This window comes from Cololabis saira, chromosome 7 (genome assembly GCF_033807715.1).
Source record: "Cololabis saira isolate AMF1-May2022 chromosome 7, fColSai1.1, whole genome shotgun sequence".
NCBI classification, from domain to species: domain Eukaryota; kingdom Metazoa; phylum Chordata; class Actinopteri; order Beloniformes; family Belonidae; genus Cololabis; species Cololabis saira.
Window position 1 is genome coordinate 30,135,479 of NC_084593.1, and position 21,671 is coordinate 30,157,149.

Here is a 21,671-nt window from a genome sequence, read left to right on the forward strand (position 1 = left end):
GTCTATTCTCTGTTATAGAGCTCAGAAATTATGTTAATAGACCGCTGTGTCTATATCTATCTAAATAGATAGTGTAATTTTAGACCAGTTATGTTTTTTTTTTGTATTTAAGCTGTAAATCAAAGATGGAACTGAGCCAGTCCGTGACTATCTGAGTTTTCAGAGCCATGTGATTGACAGCTGTCAGACACCTCCCCACTGCAGGGGAAGGCGTCCAGTATTTTGCTAATTGGAGAGTTAAAATTGCGCATATAGACACCCGATCTGACCCGAAAAACCACAAAATTCCTCCTCTGGCCATTTCGCACAGGGCCTCGCAAATCTCCCAGACGGCTCTGCCTGTGTATACCTTGTATAAACCACAATATTTATGCTCTCACACTTACTGCTGACTGCACTCCTGGTTACATGCTAAACTGCATTTCGTTGTTTTGTAGCTTTACATGGGTAATGAAAATAAAGAGGCGGGGAGTTCGAAATAGAAAGAGAACAAATCAACCTCTCAGGTTTGAGGTATGTAGCTCAGTCATCAGATTTCTTCTTCTTCTTTTTCAAATTTCCTGCCCATTTCTAATTCATCATTTTCAATTCATGTAGAACGATAGCTTGTTGCATAGTGTAAAAACTATGGTTAAAAATGTCTGGTGGTCAACATTTATCAGCTCCAACTCGTGTAAAATATGCTTTATTTGCTCTGTTGCTATGTCTGAGCTACATACAGGTCTACTGGGGATTCAGGAAAGAAAATACTGCAACCTAGTATTTGGTTGGTGTAATTACACATATGAAAACAATTACGCAGTAATATAAACCGAGCAAAGGCGTAGAGGCCGTGCATGTCCTACTTCCCTCAGTACTATTCTGAAGCATAAACCAGGTGTTCGCTTCAACTCTATAGAGTCTGGGAATACAGTTGCTTTCAGTGAATCCTAAAGGTGATCTGGTTGGGCCGTTTGCAAACCAAGTTTTTCTAGATCAAAGCAATTTTTCATAGAACCTGCAATTTGCAAACTGTCAACATTATTTTGTTACTTTCCCTGAATAAGATAAAGTGGGGATGAAATTAGAAATTGTAATACAGGGGAAAAAAATCTCACAGGAGCTCTTGCATTAAATTATTTTTTACTGTATTTTCGGAGTGTGAACAAAAGATACTTAATGTTTTCTTTATCAATTTCATTGCATTTATATCATTTTCCACTTTTAACAAATTAATTGTGTGAAAATTCTTTGTGCATATATATATATATATATATATATATATATATATATATATATATATATAATAACAAAATCACCAAAGCGTTTGAAAACAATGCTGATAAAGGAAAAATTGCAATCGATCTGTATATTTTTACTTTTAAACTACATAATGTCATAAAACAATTCAAGGAATCTGAAGGAAATTCAGGCAATGGGTGGAAACCCAAGCTGGAAATCCACAATCTCCAATCCATCAAACGGCACTGGATCAGGAGTAGTCGTTCATCAATAGCTGATACAATCGCATCGCAAATGTATGGTGCCTTCAAGATAACATCTTTTCCAAGTACATCCTAATTCTGAACACGTTACAAAGGCATGGCTGAGGAAGCAGAGGGAGGACTGGACTCATCTGCTGCAACTCTGCCTCTCCCCCAAGAGAGACTAGCCTATGTGGAGAACCTTTGAATGAAAAATGTGATGATGACGTTAGACTGTTGAATACCTTAAGATGTGTTTCCAGGAACAATATCACACAGCTGAAACGCTTCTGGGCTTCTAAGTACGGTTGAAAGGAATGGCAGCGTTACAAAGTGGTAAAAGCTTTACGCACCCAGTTTTTTGGAATGTGTTACCACCTTGAAAAGCAAAAAATAGAAAAATAGGGGGAATAATAATTTTGGGTTTATGCTATCTGAAAAGTAAAACAAGTTAATGTAAATGTAAGAATCACTGAACTTTTTGTATTTTCCCGACTATTTCTGGGAAATTTGGTCATAAGAAATCATCCTCAAACTGCTGGAATATGAACTAAACAAATATTTTTTTGGGTTATCCTTTAATGCCTGCTTCTGAAGATTCATACAACCCAATTCTTAATGGTAATTAAGCAGACTTTACTCCGACAGTCATTGTGAAATTTGTTTTACTGAAAACTCAACAGACTCCCATGAAAGGGGGGGGGGTTAAAATAAAATAACATAAAAGGTAAATAAACCGCTTGGTGGGGGGGAGGCATCTGCTGCAACTCAGAAAGATAAGAAAGCAAACAACGGGCACACAAACATTTGGACTCTGAAAGAGAGAGAAAAACACTTAAAAAAATAGAAACAGGCAGTGACAGAAACAGCAACCACCCCAGGTCACTAAAACTGACTCAAGACCACCGCAATTATTTGTCCCCAAAACTGTGGGGAGAGCATGTAAGTGATTGAGCAAGCAGGTGAGTATGTCTGTGTATATGTGTGCGTGCAAGGCTTTAACTGAACTGCATCAAGAGCGGAGGAGGGGGTGGGGGGGGGGGGGGACAAGACAGAAGCCCATTGGCACCCAGCAGTGCCCTCCGGGGACCAGAAGAAGGGAAGAAGGATGTTCCTCGCCAGCAAGCCCTAGGTAGGAAACCCCAGAGCCAAAGCCCTACCCAGCTGCAAGGGCAGCGGGGGGAAGTGGACACGGGTACGGAGCGCGAGAACCCCCCAACAAGGAGCCACCCGGACAAGCCCAGCAGCATCTAACTCAGGCTAGACGATGGACACCCACATATATGCACCGACACACACCCACTGACAAAGACATGGACAATTATACTCTCACCACTCCCATCTCCCCCTGAAGGCCCACACACAGCGAGCCCACTCCCGGGCCGGCCATCAGTACCGCCCCCTGGCCCAGGGCCAACAATAGGAAACATGGGTGTAGGAAGACGTCACACCTACTGTACCCCTGGTGATGAGAAATTAGGAAGGCGAGGTCACAAGATCACCACCCACCCGCCCCACTAGGTGATGTAGCCTATCGGGGACCAGAGAGAATGCAGTTCTGCCGAATGATGTTTACTGGAAGCAGACTATCTCATTACTGATATGAACTGACAAAAGATTCCTAAATTGATTAATACATAGATTCGTTTTTTGCTTCCAGTTCATAAGGATTGTTTTCTTTGCGATACATAAGGCAGTGAGAGCCAAGTTAGTTTCCATTTCGATGTCACCCAGGAGACCTAGTGTGCATAGTGCGGGGCACGCAGGAATTCTGCTATTGAGCCATATTGATAAGTCTTCACATACCTCCAGCCAAAATTTTCTGCACAGGTGCACAAAACCACAAAGCATGCATATAATTATCAGGGGTGTTCTCTGTGCACCGTGAGCAGATATTAGAGGGTGCAAAACCCATCTGGAACATCCTTTGTCCTTTATTCTTCTGTAAGGGACTTTGTATTGTATAAGTTGCAAATGTGGATTCCTAGTCATACTGAAAATATTTAAACATAATTGTGACCACAAATTTTGATTAGTGTTAAGAGATAAGTCAGCCTCCCATTTTGGGAAGAGAGACTGAGTTATCTATTTTGGACATTCATCTATATAGTTTTGATAGTAATTTTGGGGTGTTCAGATTAAGAAATTCTGTCACCTTAATGGGAAGTTGTAGCTCCGGTTTGTTGCGTATATATTTTTTTACTTATTATGGACTTGAGTCGTTGGTATTCTAAAATTGTGTTACAGCTAAGCCCATATTGAACAGTGAGTGTGTCAAAAGGTACACATTTTTCCGCTTATGATTATAAAAAAACCCACTTTGCCTAAGTGGAGCATCTGACGGGACACCCATCGGTTCAGTCTCTACAGTTCACAGGTCTCTTCCCTCCTCCACTTGTCATGATGGAGCTTGAAATGTTTTGTCATTGCTGCAGTTTTTTTATTTTAATGTATTACAAGTACGACATTATGCAATGTCACTCTTACTTTAAGTAGTAAATCAATGAGTTTCATTAATTCTGAAGTTGCTCTTTGTCTTTTCATCTTTATTTAGAGGCATCATCTCTTCAAATGTTGAGCAGGTGCCAACTTATACCCTCATATGCCATTTAGGGGGTGTTATTTGTGTCAACAGTAGATTAAAATGGTTGATTTGATGTGTCCGAAGTTGGCTTGTCTTTTCCTCTTTAGTCAGACGCACAGAAGAGAAAATATGAGATATATTCTGCATGAGCACAAAACGGCGAGTTCAGTTTGTTATGATTAAAGTAAGATATATTGTTGGATGAAATCTTATGCCCCTCGGAGTTGATGAATGTTCTTGTTAAAGATCGTGTCAGGATTCCTAAACTGGAAATATGGTTCATTGATTAATCAACAAGGAAAAAGAAGTATTTCTATTGATAATGGTTTATTTTTTCAGCTCAAATGCCAACTAAAATCCTTGTTTTTCATGTTCAACACTGTGAGGAGATGCTTTTCAGCATTTTCCCGGCATTATATGTTTTGTAACATTTCTCCATTATATACTTTAATGTTTTAGTTAATTAAAAATGGCAGATAATTATTATTTTCCGATGAAATACAAAGTAGAGGCGGTCACAGTTTGTGCAACAAGGAGGTTGAAAACATATACCGTATTTTCTGGACTATAAGCCACACCTGTATATAAGCCGCATCCGCTCTATTTTTAAAAAAACAATAAAAAAAAGATATACAAGCCGCACCTGTATATAATCCACATCCGCTCTATTTAAAAAAAGATATGCAAGCCGCAGATATTTCTGTTGTTCTGTCTACCTACTTCTATCTGCTAAAGAAGAAGTAGCCTATTCTTCTTTGCATTTATTTTGTCTTAGTTTATATTCTAATTCCGGTTAGCACTCCCCCGAGCGGTGGAAGAAAAATCCACAGAATAGCCGCACCTTTGTATAAGCTGCAGGGTTCAAAACCTATGAAAAAAGTAGCGGCTTATAGTCCAGAAAATACGGTACTATAAAAATAAGACTCATAAAAACTAACAAAATGAAAATATACTAATTAAAAATAAAATGGTTTAAAATAAATGAATAAATAAAAAGACCTGATTCAGCGCAGTCTGCCTGTGTTTTCCCCTTTCGAAGCTAAATATGAGAGCCAAGTCAGCAATTTAAAATGAATGACGAGGAGTTTTTAGTTTCTTCAGAGGCAACGAAATCAAAAGGTTTTACTGGACAGGATTTTTCTAGAAAACCCTCCGGTTTTGAGAGGCCCTTTTATGATGTAGCTTTGGGTAATGGATTAAGGAGAAGTCTAACAGCAAAAGACAGAGTTGTCTGCTTATGTTTGGTCAAATAATGATGGATCTTCAACTGACACACAGCAGTACACAGCCACTTTCTGCTGGGTAGTAGCTAGATCTGAACATGATAAAGAGGAGGGACGTCTCTTATGGTTCAGAGATGCGAGGACGAAACCTGTCCCTGACCTTTACCCTCCCCTCTGTCCGCCGATGTCAGCCAGCGTTTGCTTTTCATCAATGCCGAGATCACTGCCCAACTGCAGATTACACTGTCTGCTCAAAATGTTAATAAGAAAAAGAAATCCAACTGATTTCATACCAGAAATCTTTCATGTTGAAAACATGGTCTCGTTGCAGGTGGGCGTCCGTGACCTGAATGTAAAGATAGATTTACAGCTTTTTATATTGAGGATTGTAAAACATGGTGAACACTGAAAATATTCATCCTGCTGTCCCATAGCAGTGATTAAATGTCTGCCTGCTCAGTAAGAACATCAGCTAAGTGTAGGACATGAATTTAAAGCAGTAATACCTCCGTCAGAATATATGTTTTAGACATAGTTAATCTGCAGACTGAAAGTTTAATATGAAGAGCTTCTTTCTTCCTGCTCATTTGAACCTAATTAGATCAGATGAAACATCAGGCTGTTTGGTATAAAACAGATGTACGAGGTTAAATGAGGAAATAAAGAGATTTGGTCCTGGGACGCGCAGTGGAGCTGAGAGCATGCAGAGATGCAACCTGCAGGTTCAGACGTGGGTTAAACTGTGTTGTGCAAATCTCGTTTTTCAGCGTCGAAGGGTCATTCAGTCTCTTCTTGAGGTCTTCGTTTTATTTGACGGGCCTTTAGCGCTTGGCATTCAGCAATCAATAGCTTGAGTCCCTGAGTTTGATGGGATGAATACTAATGTAGTAGAACAGCAGTGGTATATGACTGGTCCTCAAAATGTTTATATGTGACTTTGTCTGGATATTATTGAGGGCATCTTGTGTGGCTCAGCAGATGATTACAGTCCAATACATTTGTTCAGTTTGCTCACAGCAATAGGCTCATCGATTACAGTTAATCTGTGGCTCCCAGCTCATAACAGGGTGCCATCTAAACTGATGATGCATCCCAGAGTCCCCAGCTGCCAGTGAAGGTCCTCCCCATGCTGTTTATAGTGCTGTTAAGAGATTTAGTGGTTTTATTCATTCAAAGGCAGCAGTCATTACTTATGGTTCTAATGGTTTTCAAACTTTTCTGCACAGATGAGCAGAAACATGAAAATGTTGTAATTTTAATATCCTTCTGCTTTTTTTTACTCTCTTTGCATCCAAGGATTTAAACTTGTCTCCATGGATTGTGTCCCTGTACATCCTAAATATGCTTGGCAGAAGGCTTGTGTAGTCATGACAGAAACAATCCTGGGAGTCTCAGATGGACTCATTGTGAATTAATTTTTCAGTTTAATCCCTTCACAAAAAATGTAAAAGATGAGTGCAACCACTAGATGGACTTACAAACTAAGAGATTGAAGAGGAGACTGAATTTTGCTTCTGTCTTTAGAATCACAGGTCTGGTTTACAAAAGGGGTTCTGACAGGTTTTATCTTTTTAACAAGATGGAAGCAGAGAAATCTCTTTTTTTTCCTGTGATGAGACCAGAATGAGACCACTCTCATCAGAGTATGAACAAATTGGACCTTCAGGAAAAGGAATATCAAGCGATGGATCGTGATGTTTTCAGTGCAAACCAAAAAAGCAAATCAGATCAAATAGGTTTAATCTGTCAAATTAAATCATCCCAATTAGAGCAGCTAACTATCAGCCATGCTGCAGATACTATGTTATCACAACAAAGAAAGACAGCACGAGAGCCAGTCACAGAAAAAAAATAGAAAGAAAGGCAACTTAAAAAATGGAAGCTGCTAATGTAAATGAATCCTGAGTCGACAGTGTTAATACTGATATGTTGGTATAATGCTGCTCTGACCCAGGGAAGTGTGGACTCCACACGACATCTGAAGGGTTCCTGGTAGAATAAGACGCCAAGACTTAAGCAGCAAGTCTTTCACGGTGTGCGGTGGGGCCTCTGGTTCAGATTTAGTTGTATTCCAATCATGTGCTATTAAACAACATTAACTATGTAGATTTGAGTTTAGATCAAGTCCTTCATAAAAGCACCATCATTTCCAGTACTCGAGTTGTAAAAAAAAATCAGGGGGGATGGTGGATTTTTCTTATATGGGGACAGATCATTTGTGCTGATTACAAATAATATAATATATTACAAATAATAGCACTGACCAAAACACCTGCAGAAATAGTGCAGGAATGACATAGCAGCAGTTAAATGCAGCCTTCTGTAAGCTTTAAATATCCACTGGGCTTACATCAAATACATCAAAACACAACAATAAAAACAGTTTTCTGAACTTATCAATATGACTCTGTCCTTCACAGGATAAGTAAAATTGATCACTGCAAAAACTCAAAATCTTAACAAGAAAATGTGTCTTATTTCTAGTTAAAATGTCTCATTTTAGTAAAAAAAATCTCATTACACTTAAAACAAGACTCATCACTGGAAAAAACAACAATTTTCTCCTGTTTCAAGTAGATTTTCACTTAAAATAAGTAGAAAAATCTGCACGTGGAACAAGATTTTTTGCTTATAATGAGAAGATAAATCTTGTCCCATTGGTATTTCAAGTGAAAATTTACTTGAAACAGGTGAAAATTGTCAAATAAGTTATTTTTCTGGGTTTATTTTTCTGGTGATTACTCTAAATGTTGAAATAGCAGTAAAACCACATTCATTGATGAAATGACATAAGGGATGGAAAGGGGGGATGATTTTGACCGTTTTTATTTCAGGGGGGCCATCCCCCCTCATCTCCCCTCAACTCGAGTACTGATCATTTGACTGATTCTTTTTATATGGATATCCCAGAAACCAGAATCCCACCAAACTATTTACAGGGGTGTTAATCTATGCCTTTATCTGACATTGTAAGCAAACTGAACGCTCTTTATTGATGCAGAATAAATGAGTCATCATCTGACAGAAAATCACTAGGCTATTTCAGCCATTTGAAAAATGCACTGCATTTTGACATTGATCAAATATTGGCTTTTTATTCACCAGATTGAATCTGAACATTTATTCAATAAAATCTTTCAGCGTTTAGGCTGTGAAACGGTTGTAACTACTGTCATGAATTTTAATATGACACAAAAGTGTTTTGACCACAGCTCCCTCAGCTGAAGGAGCACATTAAGCATCTGAACCCGTTGACCTCTTGTTTATCACTCAAAACGGCTTTTATGCTGCATGCACCCACTGACTCGCAGGTTCAACTGTAGTTCATGTGGAGGTTTTTCTTTGCATCCGCTCACTGAAGAACACAGTACATCAGGGTCGATGCTAGGTTCTTGGAGGTTCTCTTGCCCAAGGGCACATCGAGATGTGGACTGCAGTGTCCGCTGGCCTTCTGATGACCCTCCACCTCCTGAGTGCTGAACCACAGCTGCCCCACTGTTAAACAACCTCTAGGCTATGTATCTTGTTACCATGGGAACTATGCAGTCGGTTAGGGATGCAGAATGGGCCATTTGTGTTATTATGTGTAATTATGACTAGCGGACACTGCTAAAGTTGTTCTTCAGTGCTGTTATTGGATCCAAAGTAGATCTGAAAAATTAAACCAAATACTAGAGAATATTAAATCAATAGAATTATTTTAATTTAGTTAAAGACTCTGGGAATTTCTGAATTTAATGTTATAGAATCAGAGTTTAAATATGCCCCTTTTATAACTCTTTTTAAAATGTAAGAGCTTTCTATGTAGTTGTCATGACATCAAAGGCATGCAGCCTGCTGTTCTTATGAACCAAGTGCTATTTCATGCAGAAGAGGCATCAACTAATGTATTACAGCCCCTTTAATTTGAGGAAGGATTAACGATGAAAGGTCATAATCACAGTTGTGGTTTCCATTATCTCTGTTTAGTTTTCAGTGTTTGTTCAGCCAGGTAAAGCAGAGCTGGATGATGTTTAACTTGGATTTGGACATCCCACATGTACCCAAATTCATTGTGATCTGAAGTGTTAAGAGGCCAAGTCAGCACTTCAGTCTCTTATATTTCCACCGTCATATCTGCATGGAAAGCTGTACCACGCAACTCTCTGTGGGACAACTGCTATGTCACCAGGTAAACTGAGGTTAAAGGTTTAACCCCTAGTTAAACTCCTGTACGATGGAAGACAGCCACATGACATAGAAAACTATACTGCACCGTAATCTGTTACCTCGGGATAACATTGCATTCATGCATAACATCATTTACATGAGCGTATTAACCTGTCATTTACATTTTGTCAATATTTACCCACATTTAGTCCCCTGCAGGGTGCTGCTTCTGAATTAAACACCAACAAAAAATGTGTTTTTGCAGTACATTAATCCTGTGTATTTAGGTGGATCACAGTGCAGCAACACTCACTCATGCATACATGTGCAAAAATGATAATGACTGACTGGACTTGTCCTGCTGGAGGAAGACTGTCCTGTCCTGATTGACAGAATACTTTAGCCTATCATGGAGGCTGTCCGCTCATGAAAGGAAGGTGTCCTTTCATGTCCTGTCAGTCTGTGTCACTTAAAGTGGCCCCCAAAGTGTCGGTGCACGTGTATAATTATAATCCAAGCATGCCTTCTTGATATTTGGTTGAGATGAAATCACCATGTCAGCTCCCTTTTAATACTTTGACTACAGGATTCAATAATATTTTTTTCAGAGTGAGCAACATAATTTCCCTCAGGCTGTACTGACTCCACAGGGTGAATATTACAGTTTCTGGTTTCTGGTACTTCTGGTTTTAAGCGGTTTAACTTGCGATCAGTGAAATCTGGAAGTTTAGCTCCAGGTTAAACTTGAAAAGTTGTGGTTTAGGTATGGTGTTAAACTAAGTCAGCCAAGTTAGCCACATCCTAACTGACTGCAGTTGGCCCTGTGAGTCATGCACATGGTCTTACAAGAGATTTACACCTGCTTTTAAAATCTATCCAGGGGGATTTAATCACAAATGGAAGCACGGGTGTAAATGCACCCAGGATACGTTGGAGGACTCATCGAAATGCAGATCCTTCAAGCACATTCATTGGTTACCTGGGACACGCGTTTGCTTTCTTTTACAAGTGTAAACACAGTCCATCCTGTGCCACATTGATTTTACTGATGTCTTCTGTCTAGGTGGAAGAACATAGTCATTATCGCAACAGCGGTGTCATATTTAAATGCAAAACATCAACAGCGAGAGCCATAGCAACTAACAACAATACACAACCACAATTTAACAGATTCATCTCAGTTTCTTTTGTATGTTAGGTTTTTTTTTTATTCCTTTTTGTTTCCGACACATATCATATGGATATTTATTCTTTACCATAATTGTTGTATATATGCTTCTTACGTGTTAAATGATGCTGGAAACTCGAGCAGATGAGCAGATTTTTCTTATCATTTTTCCTGGTAACCAGGAAACCAGTGGGGTTTAGTGCATTGCTGCTTCTGCAGGTTAAAAACAACAGTGCATTTGTTCTTTTGAGGCAGGAATCATGTATTTGCCACTCAAGAGACATATATGGAGACAAATGTTATTGCCAGGTGTGAGGATATGGGCTTGGAGCAGTCCACTTGTTACTGGATCACTTAATACAGAGTTTAGTATAAACACGACCTTAGTTTAGTTATGTAAGTCCATTAACTTAATTTCAGTGGACAAAAAAAGTAAACTGGCACAGTATGGGTTCGTACTGTCTGCAATGGGGAAAAATGTAAAGAAAAAAAACTCCATCTATTTATTTATTTATTCAGTTAATTAGTTATTAATTATCCATACTCCCCCACGCTTCTTTGGTTTGGGGCTGTAGATCAAAATTCAAAAGACTTAACTGTCAGCCGCTGGGAATGATAAAAATTCTGTATTAAATGTCACAGTAGTTCATCTCGTTGTCAACATGCTGTATTTCATTCAGCAAATTGCCAACCTTAACAGTTATTATCCAGGCACCATTGATGTGTATGCACAATTTAATGGCAGTTCACCAAAGCAAAAAAGAAATGTAAAAAACTTTAATGGGGGTCATAAGTTTATTATCTTGCTTTTTTTAATGCCCTAATCCAAATCTTTTTTTTTTTTTTTTTAGTTCTTAACCTCACATAATGTAAAATAATAATTGCTTATGTCAGCACTAAACCCTGCCGAGCACAAGCCAGGAGGCCGTGGTGTATTTTGGTGAGCAAGGCTTCACGATGTCTGCACAAGTCTGGTCAGAATGGCCTCGTAAGTTGAGGATGATAGTCCAGCCCTCAAAACCTTAGGCTTTTCTTTTCAGGTTGGCTCACATTTACTGTTTCATGTTTGACAGCATGTTCCTTTGAGATTATAATGTTAGACTTTTCATTTCATGTGGAAACACAGAGCCTATGTAACTGGGAAATATTCACTTTCGCCTTTTCGGCTTTTCCATTTTAATTTAACAGAAATATGGAGACGAGAAGGCAGATAATGTGTTACCAAGATTATTGAACCAGTCTTGATTCAGAGGTCTTGCAGGTACAGAGCCTGATCCGGCGGTAAAATTCATTACTATTCAGATTTCATTTCATCATGCTACCAGCAAAAAAAGATATGAAAGATATAGAGAGAGGAAGAAAACTTAATTTCCCTCAGGCTGATACAGCATCAGTATCATTTATACTGAGTGCAGGCCGGACTATCAAACCACAGAGAACTCCTGCAGGCCAATTTGTTCATTTTTCAGAAATCGCTTTTAATAGAAGATCAAAATCTGTACCCCTGACTTTTAAATAAATAACACATTTAGAAACCTTGTTGATAGTGGCTGCAGTTTGGCTTCCCTCCCCGATGTAGAGTAAGACGAACCTAATAGCCGAAACAACAAATGGTGGTGGGCTTCACTGGTGCGATTAAGCCCAAAATTTTAATAGCAAACTGCTTAATTTCTATAATCAAAGTCGGCTTTATCCTTGAAACGCAGCCGATTTTAATTACCTGCGAACACAGAGCAGAAGCTGGTTTACTGTTCTGTGACAACCTTCAGAGGTTTCAGAGGCATAACAGTGAGTAGGTGATACAATGCGATGTGTTTTTACATGGAAAGACGAGCTCTGAAAGATCCTCTCTGCAGTCCTGCGTGTTCTCATTACAAGAGGGATTTTATTTTTCATCTTTTCTGTCAAACATGTTGCACCCAACGTCTTTTGGTTTATTAGACAGACAAGAGTGGAGGTTAATACGTTTAATTTGCTTAATTTTGTTTGAAAAGCTTCTTTCAAAGTTTATATTTGGTTAATCACTGACATGTTATTAATCATAAATATATAACAATTAGATGTAGTTGGTGCCCAAGTTCATAAATGCAAGCCTGTGTTTAATTGTTGAATGTTTCTCTACATTCACAGTGTAAGTTTTTCAGCTCTTTCCATTTTGATTTGTTGTTAATTTAAAAACTGAGTCTTTGGCACTTTATTTATCAGGTGTGCTAACAAAGTGGTTTCACTTTATAACTGCGCAACGAAACAAATTACATTTTGTGTTTGCTCCTACTTAACCACAACGCTGTTGCCAGCAAATGCTTGAAGAGTAGCTAAAAAAGGCCTCTGTTCCTTTCTTAAATTGGTGCAGATTTGATTAATTACAGCAGAGTAACAACACAGCGCTTGCCGAGTCTTGGTCTGTAGTCTTGAACCACGTTTATTGCTGCGGTTGCCTTATCTTATTCCTTGAATCACATGTAAATTCAGCTGTGTGAAATGTACAGTGCCGATGTGATGCCTTATGTAGGTCAATTCTTCTTGAGCGCCCGCTGTTGGTCCTTATGAGCGATTTCATTTTGGGAAGGAAATGCAGTTATATTATTCATAGTTCAACAGAGATTGGAGTTGTGGTGCATTAAAGCATGACACTGTCATTTCCCTACTTGCAGAACTGTTATTCCTTTCGCCCCAAATTGGAATTAAACTGAGCTTTTGATGTTAGTCCGAACAGTCCCCCCCCCCTCACAGTCTCAAAAATCCAGATTAGCTCAATCAAGGTGAAGATTTTTAATTATTTTTTCGTGCTACCTTCAATCTCGTGTTTTTCTTCCTTCCATTTAAGAAGTCATGAGATTTTTTTCTGCCTTTTTCATTTTCTGACTTCAGATTTAATGCCTATTGAGCTCCGTGTTTTTGTCTGGCTCTGAGATCGACCAAAGCACAGCATCATTTCTTTACAATGAAGTAGCTGAGCACATTAGGTGAGTAGCGTGAAATTGACCTTCGAAAAGTTGCATTGTGTGTGTGAGTTACAATGTAAGGATTGCTATTGAGGGAATTCAGCCTAAATGGATTCAATTTCGGACTCTCTCTGCCATATGCGCATCACCCTAATGCCCCTACAAATATTGCCTCACGGTGGCTGCACTTTAACGGCTGCTGGATAATCACCACTCGTGATAGAATCACAACTTTTCTTGAGAGTAGCTTACCCCTATGTTTTTTTGCTCCAAAGCATCATGGGGTCCCATATATCTTTTGGGTTCTGTCACTTTTGTTGATCTAATTGGATACCCTCTGTTGCCTTCAATGAATCATTGCAGGACCTCCTCTCTTCCCTCAAGTACTTATTTTTATTGGATGCAGGGCTCTCCTGAATCTTAAGGCTCAACTTGAGAAGCGTGTATTTGTCCCTTGGCTTCAGTCATTGATCTTGTTTTCTTCTTTCTCCTTTTTCTTATTTTTACACCTGCGTGAGTATCATTTTATTCCAGCTGTAGATTATTGGCCTCCTTTGTCCTCTGTTTCCTCTGAGAAAAGCCAGGGATTCAGGCCGGCCGCTGTCTACGCTTCTTTAAGTGACTCCTAATTTAGCAAATGCACATTAGAGTGTAATAAAAAAAAAAAAAAATCTTTGTCCTCCTGGTTTTCATATACAGGGATGAAACTGCCAGCCGTCCTCTATGCGTGTGCTCTTGACCCCTGTTGATACAACACAAGTTGTGTAGCATCACTGAGGGTCTGGTGGTGACCTGCGTGAAGCAGCAGTGAGGCAACAAAGGAAATTCGACATTTAACTCCTGCTGGTTCTGGGGCCCTTCAGTGTGGCAAGTATTTAATTCAGCCTCTGATCCACAATGCAAACAGCTCCGGGAAAGCGGCTCTTGCTGAGACGATCGAAGGGAAAGATTTTTTTAATTACTTGCCCGTTGCAGGCGCGGGTTTGGCCTCTGGGTATTCGCATCGATGTGAGAGTATGATGTTTTAATGAGCCTGCCGTGTGAATGATTTGTTGCAGGTGTGTACGCTTGAAAAGCCTAATTTGTTTTTGTTTTTTTTTTTCTTCTGTGTTTTCAGTGGATGGATTCTCAGTTGGCTTGGAGACATATTTGAGGTTTTCCACACGGATCAGGATGTCAAAGATCTCAAAGGCCGCAAAGGCTGTGAAAAAATTGGACACCAACACTGTGATCCGGGCTATAGTGAGGTCAGGACAAGCAGCCCCTGGACCCCCGCTCGGGCCCATTCTGGGACAGGTAAATTACTTGTGATTTCACTTCTTGTTCCATCTGTTTGCTCAGAGTAATCATGAATGTTAACTTAATTGTGGGAGCAGAGCTTCATCTTATTAACCTGACTTTATCGCACAGCTCTTATTAACTGTGAGTCAGCTTCATCCTTCCCTGTTTTCACTTTGCCGGTCACCGAGGTGCTTTTTTCTCCTCTTCCACCTCATCGTGTATCCCCTTCATCTCATCCTATAACACCATTCATATTCCCATTCATATTCTAGTCGCACAGCTACATACTGCAGGTGTGTGCCACTCAGCGGCTCCAGCCTGCAACTATTTTCTCAGTGAAGACACCTCCATCCACAGCTCACACACTGACCACATACATTAGCCCCGCTCCCTACAAGGCAGCAGTTGAAATGGGATTGAACGTTGAAGGTTTCGTCTTCAATTCAACTGTACCTCTCTCTCGTTCAATTGCTCCAGAGAGATAGCTTAGGCTGTCTGTTTCTCTTTCCCTTTTATTACTCAGTGATGCACCGCTGCAACTTTTTCACAGCCCATGCCAATTCCAACAAGAAGAATTTATGTGTTGGCTGGTACGATAACAACATAAATCAGCAGTTCTCAAACAATGAACAATGTAGAGGGATTGAAAACTGAATTATGTTGTAAATAAATGAATCCCTCCGTATCTTAGTGCTTTTAATACTAATGCCGTGTTCATTAACCCTCTCTTTGTTTCTGATCACAAAGAATATTTTTAAAGCTTTCTTATCACATTTTTATTTTATTTTACACTATAAATGCACAGTCTGTTACAGCTTTAACAGCTATTATGCTATTAAAGTTTGATTGTTCCTCTTGAGAATGAATGAAAGGAGCCGTATGGCTCGTTCTGTACATACAAATGATCCACTTAGCCTCTTTAATGAACAGTGCTCATCAGCCCAGAATGCTGTTGCACACTTGGAAAGCAGATCAATTGTCACTGTAAATCCATCTCTGTGACTTAATGGTGATTCTCAGACAGGGGGAATGGAGACTTGGACAAAGTCAGTTGAAAAGAGAGCAGCACATTATTCAAGAAAATGCAAATGTTCAGACGTGTGAGAGGATATAAATAATGTAAATACATATCATGCCTCTCTTATCTGACATGGGCAAAATCTGCAAAGTGATGCACTCTGCACGAAACACAAAACCTGCTCATTACTGGAAACATGAACCTTCTCATTAATCTGGACGTGCTCAAAAATACTGTACTTGTTCAAAAGAATGGATATAAGCTCCTACAGTGGCCAGCAAATACCTTATTCAAGTTTATCTTACTACAATTGTTTCTAATGAAGTGAGAGATGACAAGGTTCCCAAAATGCTTGAAGATGAAAATTAAATTCATCTTCATTATCAGTCCAACTCAGTTTTCTTCATAAGAAGCTATGCAAATGTTTGAATACGCTGCATAGTTAATTTAGTAACACCCTCTTTACCGAGCATGACAGTTTTGTAAATGGATTCTGTAGCCAGCAAAGACTCTTTCAGACACTTGAGTCTGGAGCCGGTTAGGGGCCTCCGTGAAACCATCAGCTTGTTTGAGTGCCTTCTCGAGGTGCTTCATTGCAGTTGTTGTGTGTTTCTGATTGTGGAACTGTTGAAGAACCAATCTCATCCCCTTCTTTCTGTTTTTAGCCCGCCCAATGAGCCATCCCACTTACAAAATGGATTTACTGTGGAAAAACAACGCATTTTTTCACATTTTATGAGCTTGTTTGTTAGGGGAAACAGCAGCTCCCTTAATCAGTCATCAAAAAATGGCTGCAAATTAAGTTTTGGTAAACAGGCCCGCTGGTCCATAATTTAAGCTTTACATCAAGCAGCTCTGTTCAGAATAATTCAGCCCCTCTCATCCCTCCAGCTCTCTCCCCTCCAAATTCTGCATCATTTATAAAGGTGGTGTCTGTGCAATGGCTTTGCGGATGACAATCTTTCTTTAGTGGGGGAACTTTCGGTGTTAGAAATCAGAGCTTTTCACATCTCGGCACTGAAGAGGTTATACATATGTAGGTTTGCCTTAAAGCTGCCGGAATACATTTTGAAAAAGGATCACATGACTACGTGGAGCAAAAATAACTCTCCTTCAACCCTGCTGCTCCCCTTAGTTTTTACTGAGCACATCAGACTCTCAACACTCACTTTTTGTTTCCGACTTTCATCTTTGTTGTTTGGATCAGTCGAGCCGCTTTCGGCAACATTTCTGAAAACAGTGGAAATTTTCAGTTGAAAGGCTGGAACCATGAACTGATCAGAAAAAATGGGACTCCGAATAGATGCTGGTGTACATGTAAATAAGATGCTGAGGCTTCGGAATTTAAAAGCATTTGCACATCACTGTTGTTTACTTATTTTTTTCTACCTCCTCCAAGTTGCCAGAGAAATTGGTGCATAGTTGCCAGATATCAGACAGAATTATGAACTTGTTAAACGTACTTTCCCAGCTTCAGTCTGTCCTCCACTCTGATCATGTACAGTGGGCTGCGGCGTTTGATATACTCTAACTGTTAATTTACCTCAACCTTACAGTTTTAGAAGAGAAATGATGCACATTAAAAAGGGTTCAGTAAACATGTGTGGGATGATGAGGAGTAAATTGCCCGTGTTGCGACACAGAAGTCTGAGAACACTTGGCAACAATTTGTCAATAGCGTCGGTCCCACCGTTGTGCCAGTTGGCTGATGGTTAGTTCTCTCACTGTACTCCTCAGACAGGTTGTTTTTCACTTTGGGAACTGCTGCTTTTAAGTCACAATGCCAGATTCATCTTTTGAATTGGACATATTTAAAGGACTTGGCCAGGTCAAACTTCACGCAGGTTGAAGATGGTCAGAGGAGATGCCCTGGATAGAATTTTGCCTGGGTATAAGATAGACCGATATTTTGTGTGTGTCTGAAAAATGATGAAGAGGTGAATGGGTGCTGCCACCACATCCCATTTAAACGCTCTCTTATTATTGCTTTAATTTAATGCCCTGCCAAGTAAAATAAAATATATAAAATAGACCAATTTCAACATATCTGTGTTGTTTACCATAAGATGTATAATTGATTTCCCTTTAACTACACACAAGACCTTTGGCTGTCCTCTGAATCTTATAAAGTTGTTTTTTTTTTGTTGGGAGGGGTCATAGTGTTGTGGTGTCAGCATTAGTGGGAGTGGGTGGTGTATGTTGGGTGTTTGGGTGCTGCTCGGTTCCCAAGTGCATCATGGTTAGCATCATTTTAGACATGTCATTTGACATTTCCTCCACAAATCTGGGAGCAGTGGCTCTCTCCCCTAGCTTTAACAAATATTCTGTGTGATTTTTCCTGTCATTACTCTTTGATTGTTATGTATATTTCATCTTTGAATTTTGCAGTGTCCTGTCAAAATATTTTGTTTGAGTGAAAAACGCTGTAGGTGAAATATGCAAGACATAACTTTACTGTGGTTCGTTCATCTCACTTGGAGACTTACACAGTTTTTAAATATTACCACTGCTTGGTTTCATGTCGCTGCTGTTTTAAACTTTTCTTTTGGTATCCATTCATAGATTTTGATTTCACTATTTCAGTTTACGTGTAAATTAAGTGCAGTATTATCAGCATCTAATTGTAGATGCTTTTTATTATAAAATGTTGGAAAACTGAAGCTAATAGCCTTCACATTTTCTGACAATCCAAAGCTATGTAAGTTGAATTATTACATCACTTGTCCAGAAGACATGTCAGTACTTTTCTTTACCTTCAGAAAACTGCTTATTTGGGCTCAGTTTATTTTGGGTTGACTTTCATCTCTTCTGTGAAGTGCTCCAACAATTTTGCTGCCTGTGGCTCAACTGAGCTGTCAGTAGCTCCCCCAACACGTCAGTATTGATCAATCTGCTTTCATCAATAATTTATTAACTCTAGCGACACATTTTCATTGGACCCTGTTGCAAGCCAGTGCCATCACGCTGCATCCACCTGTTTTACAGGTGACTGCGTATTGTACGCTTCAGATCACGTTCCCTCTCAAGTCCTTTCTGTACTTTTTCCTATCACTCATTCTGGTTTGGGGTAATCTAAACTTCAGCATTTTTTTCTTTTTCTTTTTTCTTTTAACCAGTAGATGATCATGTTTCTCTGATGCTCATGTGGAGTTTTCTGAAGACTGACATTGTTTGTTGCTTCAGGAGATGGTTCTTCAGCAAATCCTGTGATCGCCCACCACTCCTGTTTCTGTGGGTCAGGAGGTTATGTTGCAGCGGTCATCAGTGTCTTCTTTTTTCTTCTTCCTCACAATGCATCAAACACTTGTATGACAAGTCCTAATGTCCCTGCTGTAATCTTGTCTGATGGATTACTTGTACCTGTTTCACTTGCATTGCGAGCCTATTTGATTGTATATTGAAAGTTCAAAGCAACAGCTTCCAAATGCAAATGCCACAGTTGGACTCAACTCCTGACCATTTGCTGCTCAATTGGCTAAGAAATAATGAAGGAATAGGTCACACCTGTCCAGGAAATGACATTTGAGCCCCTGCAACGAATTAAAGAGCTTGTAATTGCTAAATCCGTCCTAATTAGGATAAATGTGTCCTTAAATCAAAACTGAGAGACTGCATTTTAATCCTAGACCAATTGCATAGCTGTAACTAGAATGTTTATATAAGCTCATATGTAAAATAAATCAGTCATTCTAACAAACACACCCGCATTATAACAATGTGTACTCGCATTACCGGTCAGACACTGTACTCCTTGGAAAGCTTTGTATCAGGAAGAGATGGTCAAGAAGAAAATTATGTATAATTATTACCATAGATGATATAAACTGCTAACAATCGGTTACTTCATTACCCAATGCAAGTCTTACTGAAACGCTTGTAAGTATAATCCAGTTGCACATTATTCTGAAATAGATCCTTGCATCCATCACTGACGTTCATTTTTATTCTGTTTACTTGACAGTGTTTGCAGTGTGTTATCGATTATGTTCCTGAATTAAAACCCTCTTCTACCACTAATTAACAGAGAAAACAGCAGCAAACCCTGACATTTGATGAGGTGGAAATGCTTTGTTTGATAATTAAGTGGTTGAGCTTTTATAATTTATAGTTGTTGTTTAATTGTCTGTTGTTTTGGGCAATTTCCCAAGATCTCCCTCTTTTTAAAAAATTGAGATTTGAATTTCAGCCTCAGGTAAATGTCATTCCAGCATCACAGCCCGGTATTAGTATGCGTTTGTCTCCTCTACTGCATTACATATTAGATTCTTTTGCATCATCTCTTTCTCATAGAGTTTGCTTTGAAGTTTTCTTCCAAAGCAGCGGTGCTGATGGTGTGTGCTATGATGAATGATTTAGACATCTGTCCATTAAATGGGATCATTCTGTGCGGGTAGATGGGCTTGAGTTCATATGCATAACACAGCAGATGCACCATCAGGGTTAATGAGATGCGATGGGATGTGAACAAGCGCTCGGTCAAGCAAAACAAAGCCATGTGTTTGTCTAAAGGTGCGTCTTTTTGAACGATTTAGGGCATCATTGCTGTCAGGACACTGTGTCATACGCTTGTGTCTTTTGGCTCTAAAGTTTACAATCTGTGGAGCTAATGGGAAATAAATAGTATTTGGCAACTGCTTTGCTTCAAGCAGTTGCCCCTTTAATCTCACCCATCCTCTACTCCTCAGTTTCTTCCCTTGCTACTGACTAACCATCCATGACAGTGGAAGTGCAGAGAGGTAAGCTGCCTCTGGACTTCAGGGCAAATTTAAACAAACAAGAAAAATAAAAGAAAGAAGAGGATGTATTAAAGGGAGCTGACAGCTCTAGTATACATCATGAGGAAAAAATAAATTACACCCTGCTCTATGGGTCTGTATCAGGACATAATTAAAAAAAAAAGATAAACTAATCTAATCCATACCAGGTCTTAAAGTGAGGCAAATATAACTTTAGTGGATAAATTAACACATAATCCACTTTGCCATTATTTGTTTAACAAGGGCTAATCCAAAATGCAGAAACAGTGCAATGAAAAACTAAGAAAACCATCACGTCCCGGGCCTCTGCTGGAGCTGATCCGTTGGGTGAAAGGTGGGATACACCCTGGACAGGTCCCCAGTCTATCACAGGGCTACATATAGACAAACACACTTACTCCTACAGGCAATTTAAAATGAGAAATTAATATAACCTACATATTTTTTGGACTGTAGGAGGAAGCTGGAATACGTGGAGAAAACCCCACACCAGTACAGGGAGAACATGCAAGCTCCACCTGCAAAAGTGTTCTTGAATTCAGACCAGGAACCCTCTTGCATGGGGCAACAGTGCTAACCACCAAAAACACTGGTTTGGAAGCTGTTCTACTGAAATGGTTTCTGCTTGTAATATTTGCACTACTTAATTTTTTTATGATGAGTAACCATGCCAATATGAAAGATTTATGTTGGAACAGCATTACTTGTGTTTTCAGTTTTCTAAAGCCAAAGTAATGCCTGCAATAAGACTCCAATTCCAGGTGGGTTGAAGAGGAGATATTGAGAGCAGGAGTAAAATTGATAGAAAGTTGGAGGAAATTCAAACCATTTCTTACATTGGCTTCGGGAATGTATCACAGGCTCATAGATTTCTGACTAAATGGGCAGACAGAGCTATAAAAGTAAAGGAGTGAGTGAGTGCAGGGCTTTTTAACTACAAATAAATGAATGCCAGACAAGTTACTGAGAGTATCTCTGCACCCTGGAGATTGAACTGTTGGCTGTGAGTTTCCAAGCGTGCCGTCTACCACGGAAGTTCAACCATGTTACCTCCCAACGCTACATTTGACATCATTAGTTCAG

At 39.4% G+C, this 21,671-nt stretch overlaps 1 protein-coding gene across 1 annotated transcript in view; it reads left to right on the forward strand.

Moving 5' to 3' along the window:
* mrpl11 (mitochondrial ribosomal protein L11) overlaps positions 1–21,671 on the forward strand; it is a 54,848-nt gene that overhangs the window by 6,070 nt on the left and 27,107 nt on the right. Inside the window, exon 2 of the mRNA XM_061725535.1 lies at positions 14,650–14,828. Coding sequence (XP_061581519.1) covers positions 14,706–14,828 — 123 coding nt within the window. The 5' untranslated portion in view covers positions 14,650–14,705. The remainder of the gene's footprint in view (positions 1–14,649; positions 14,829–21,671) is intronic.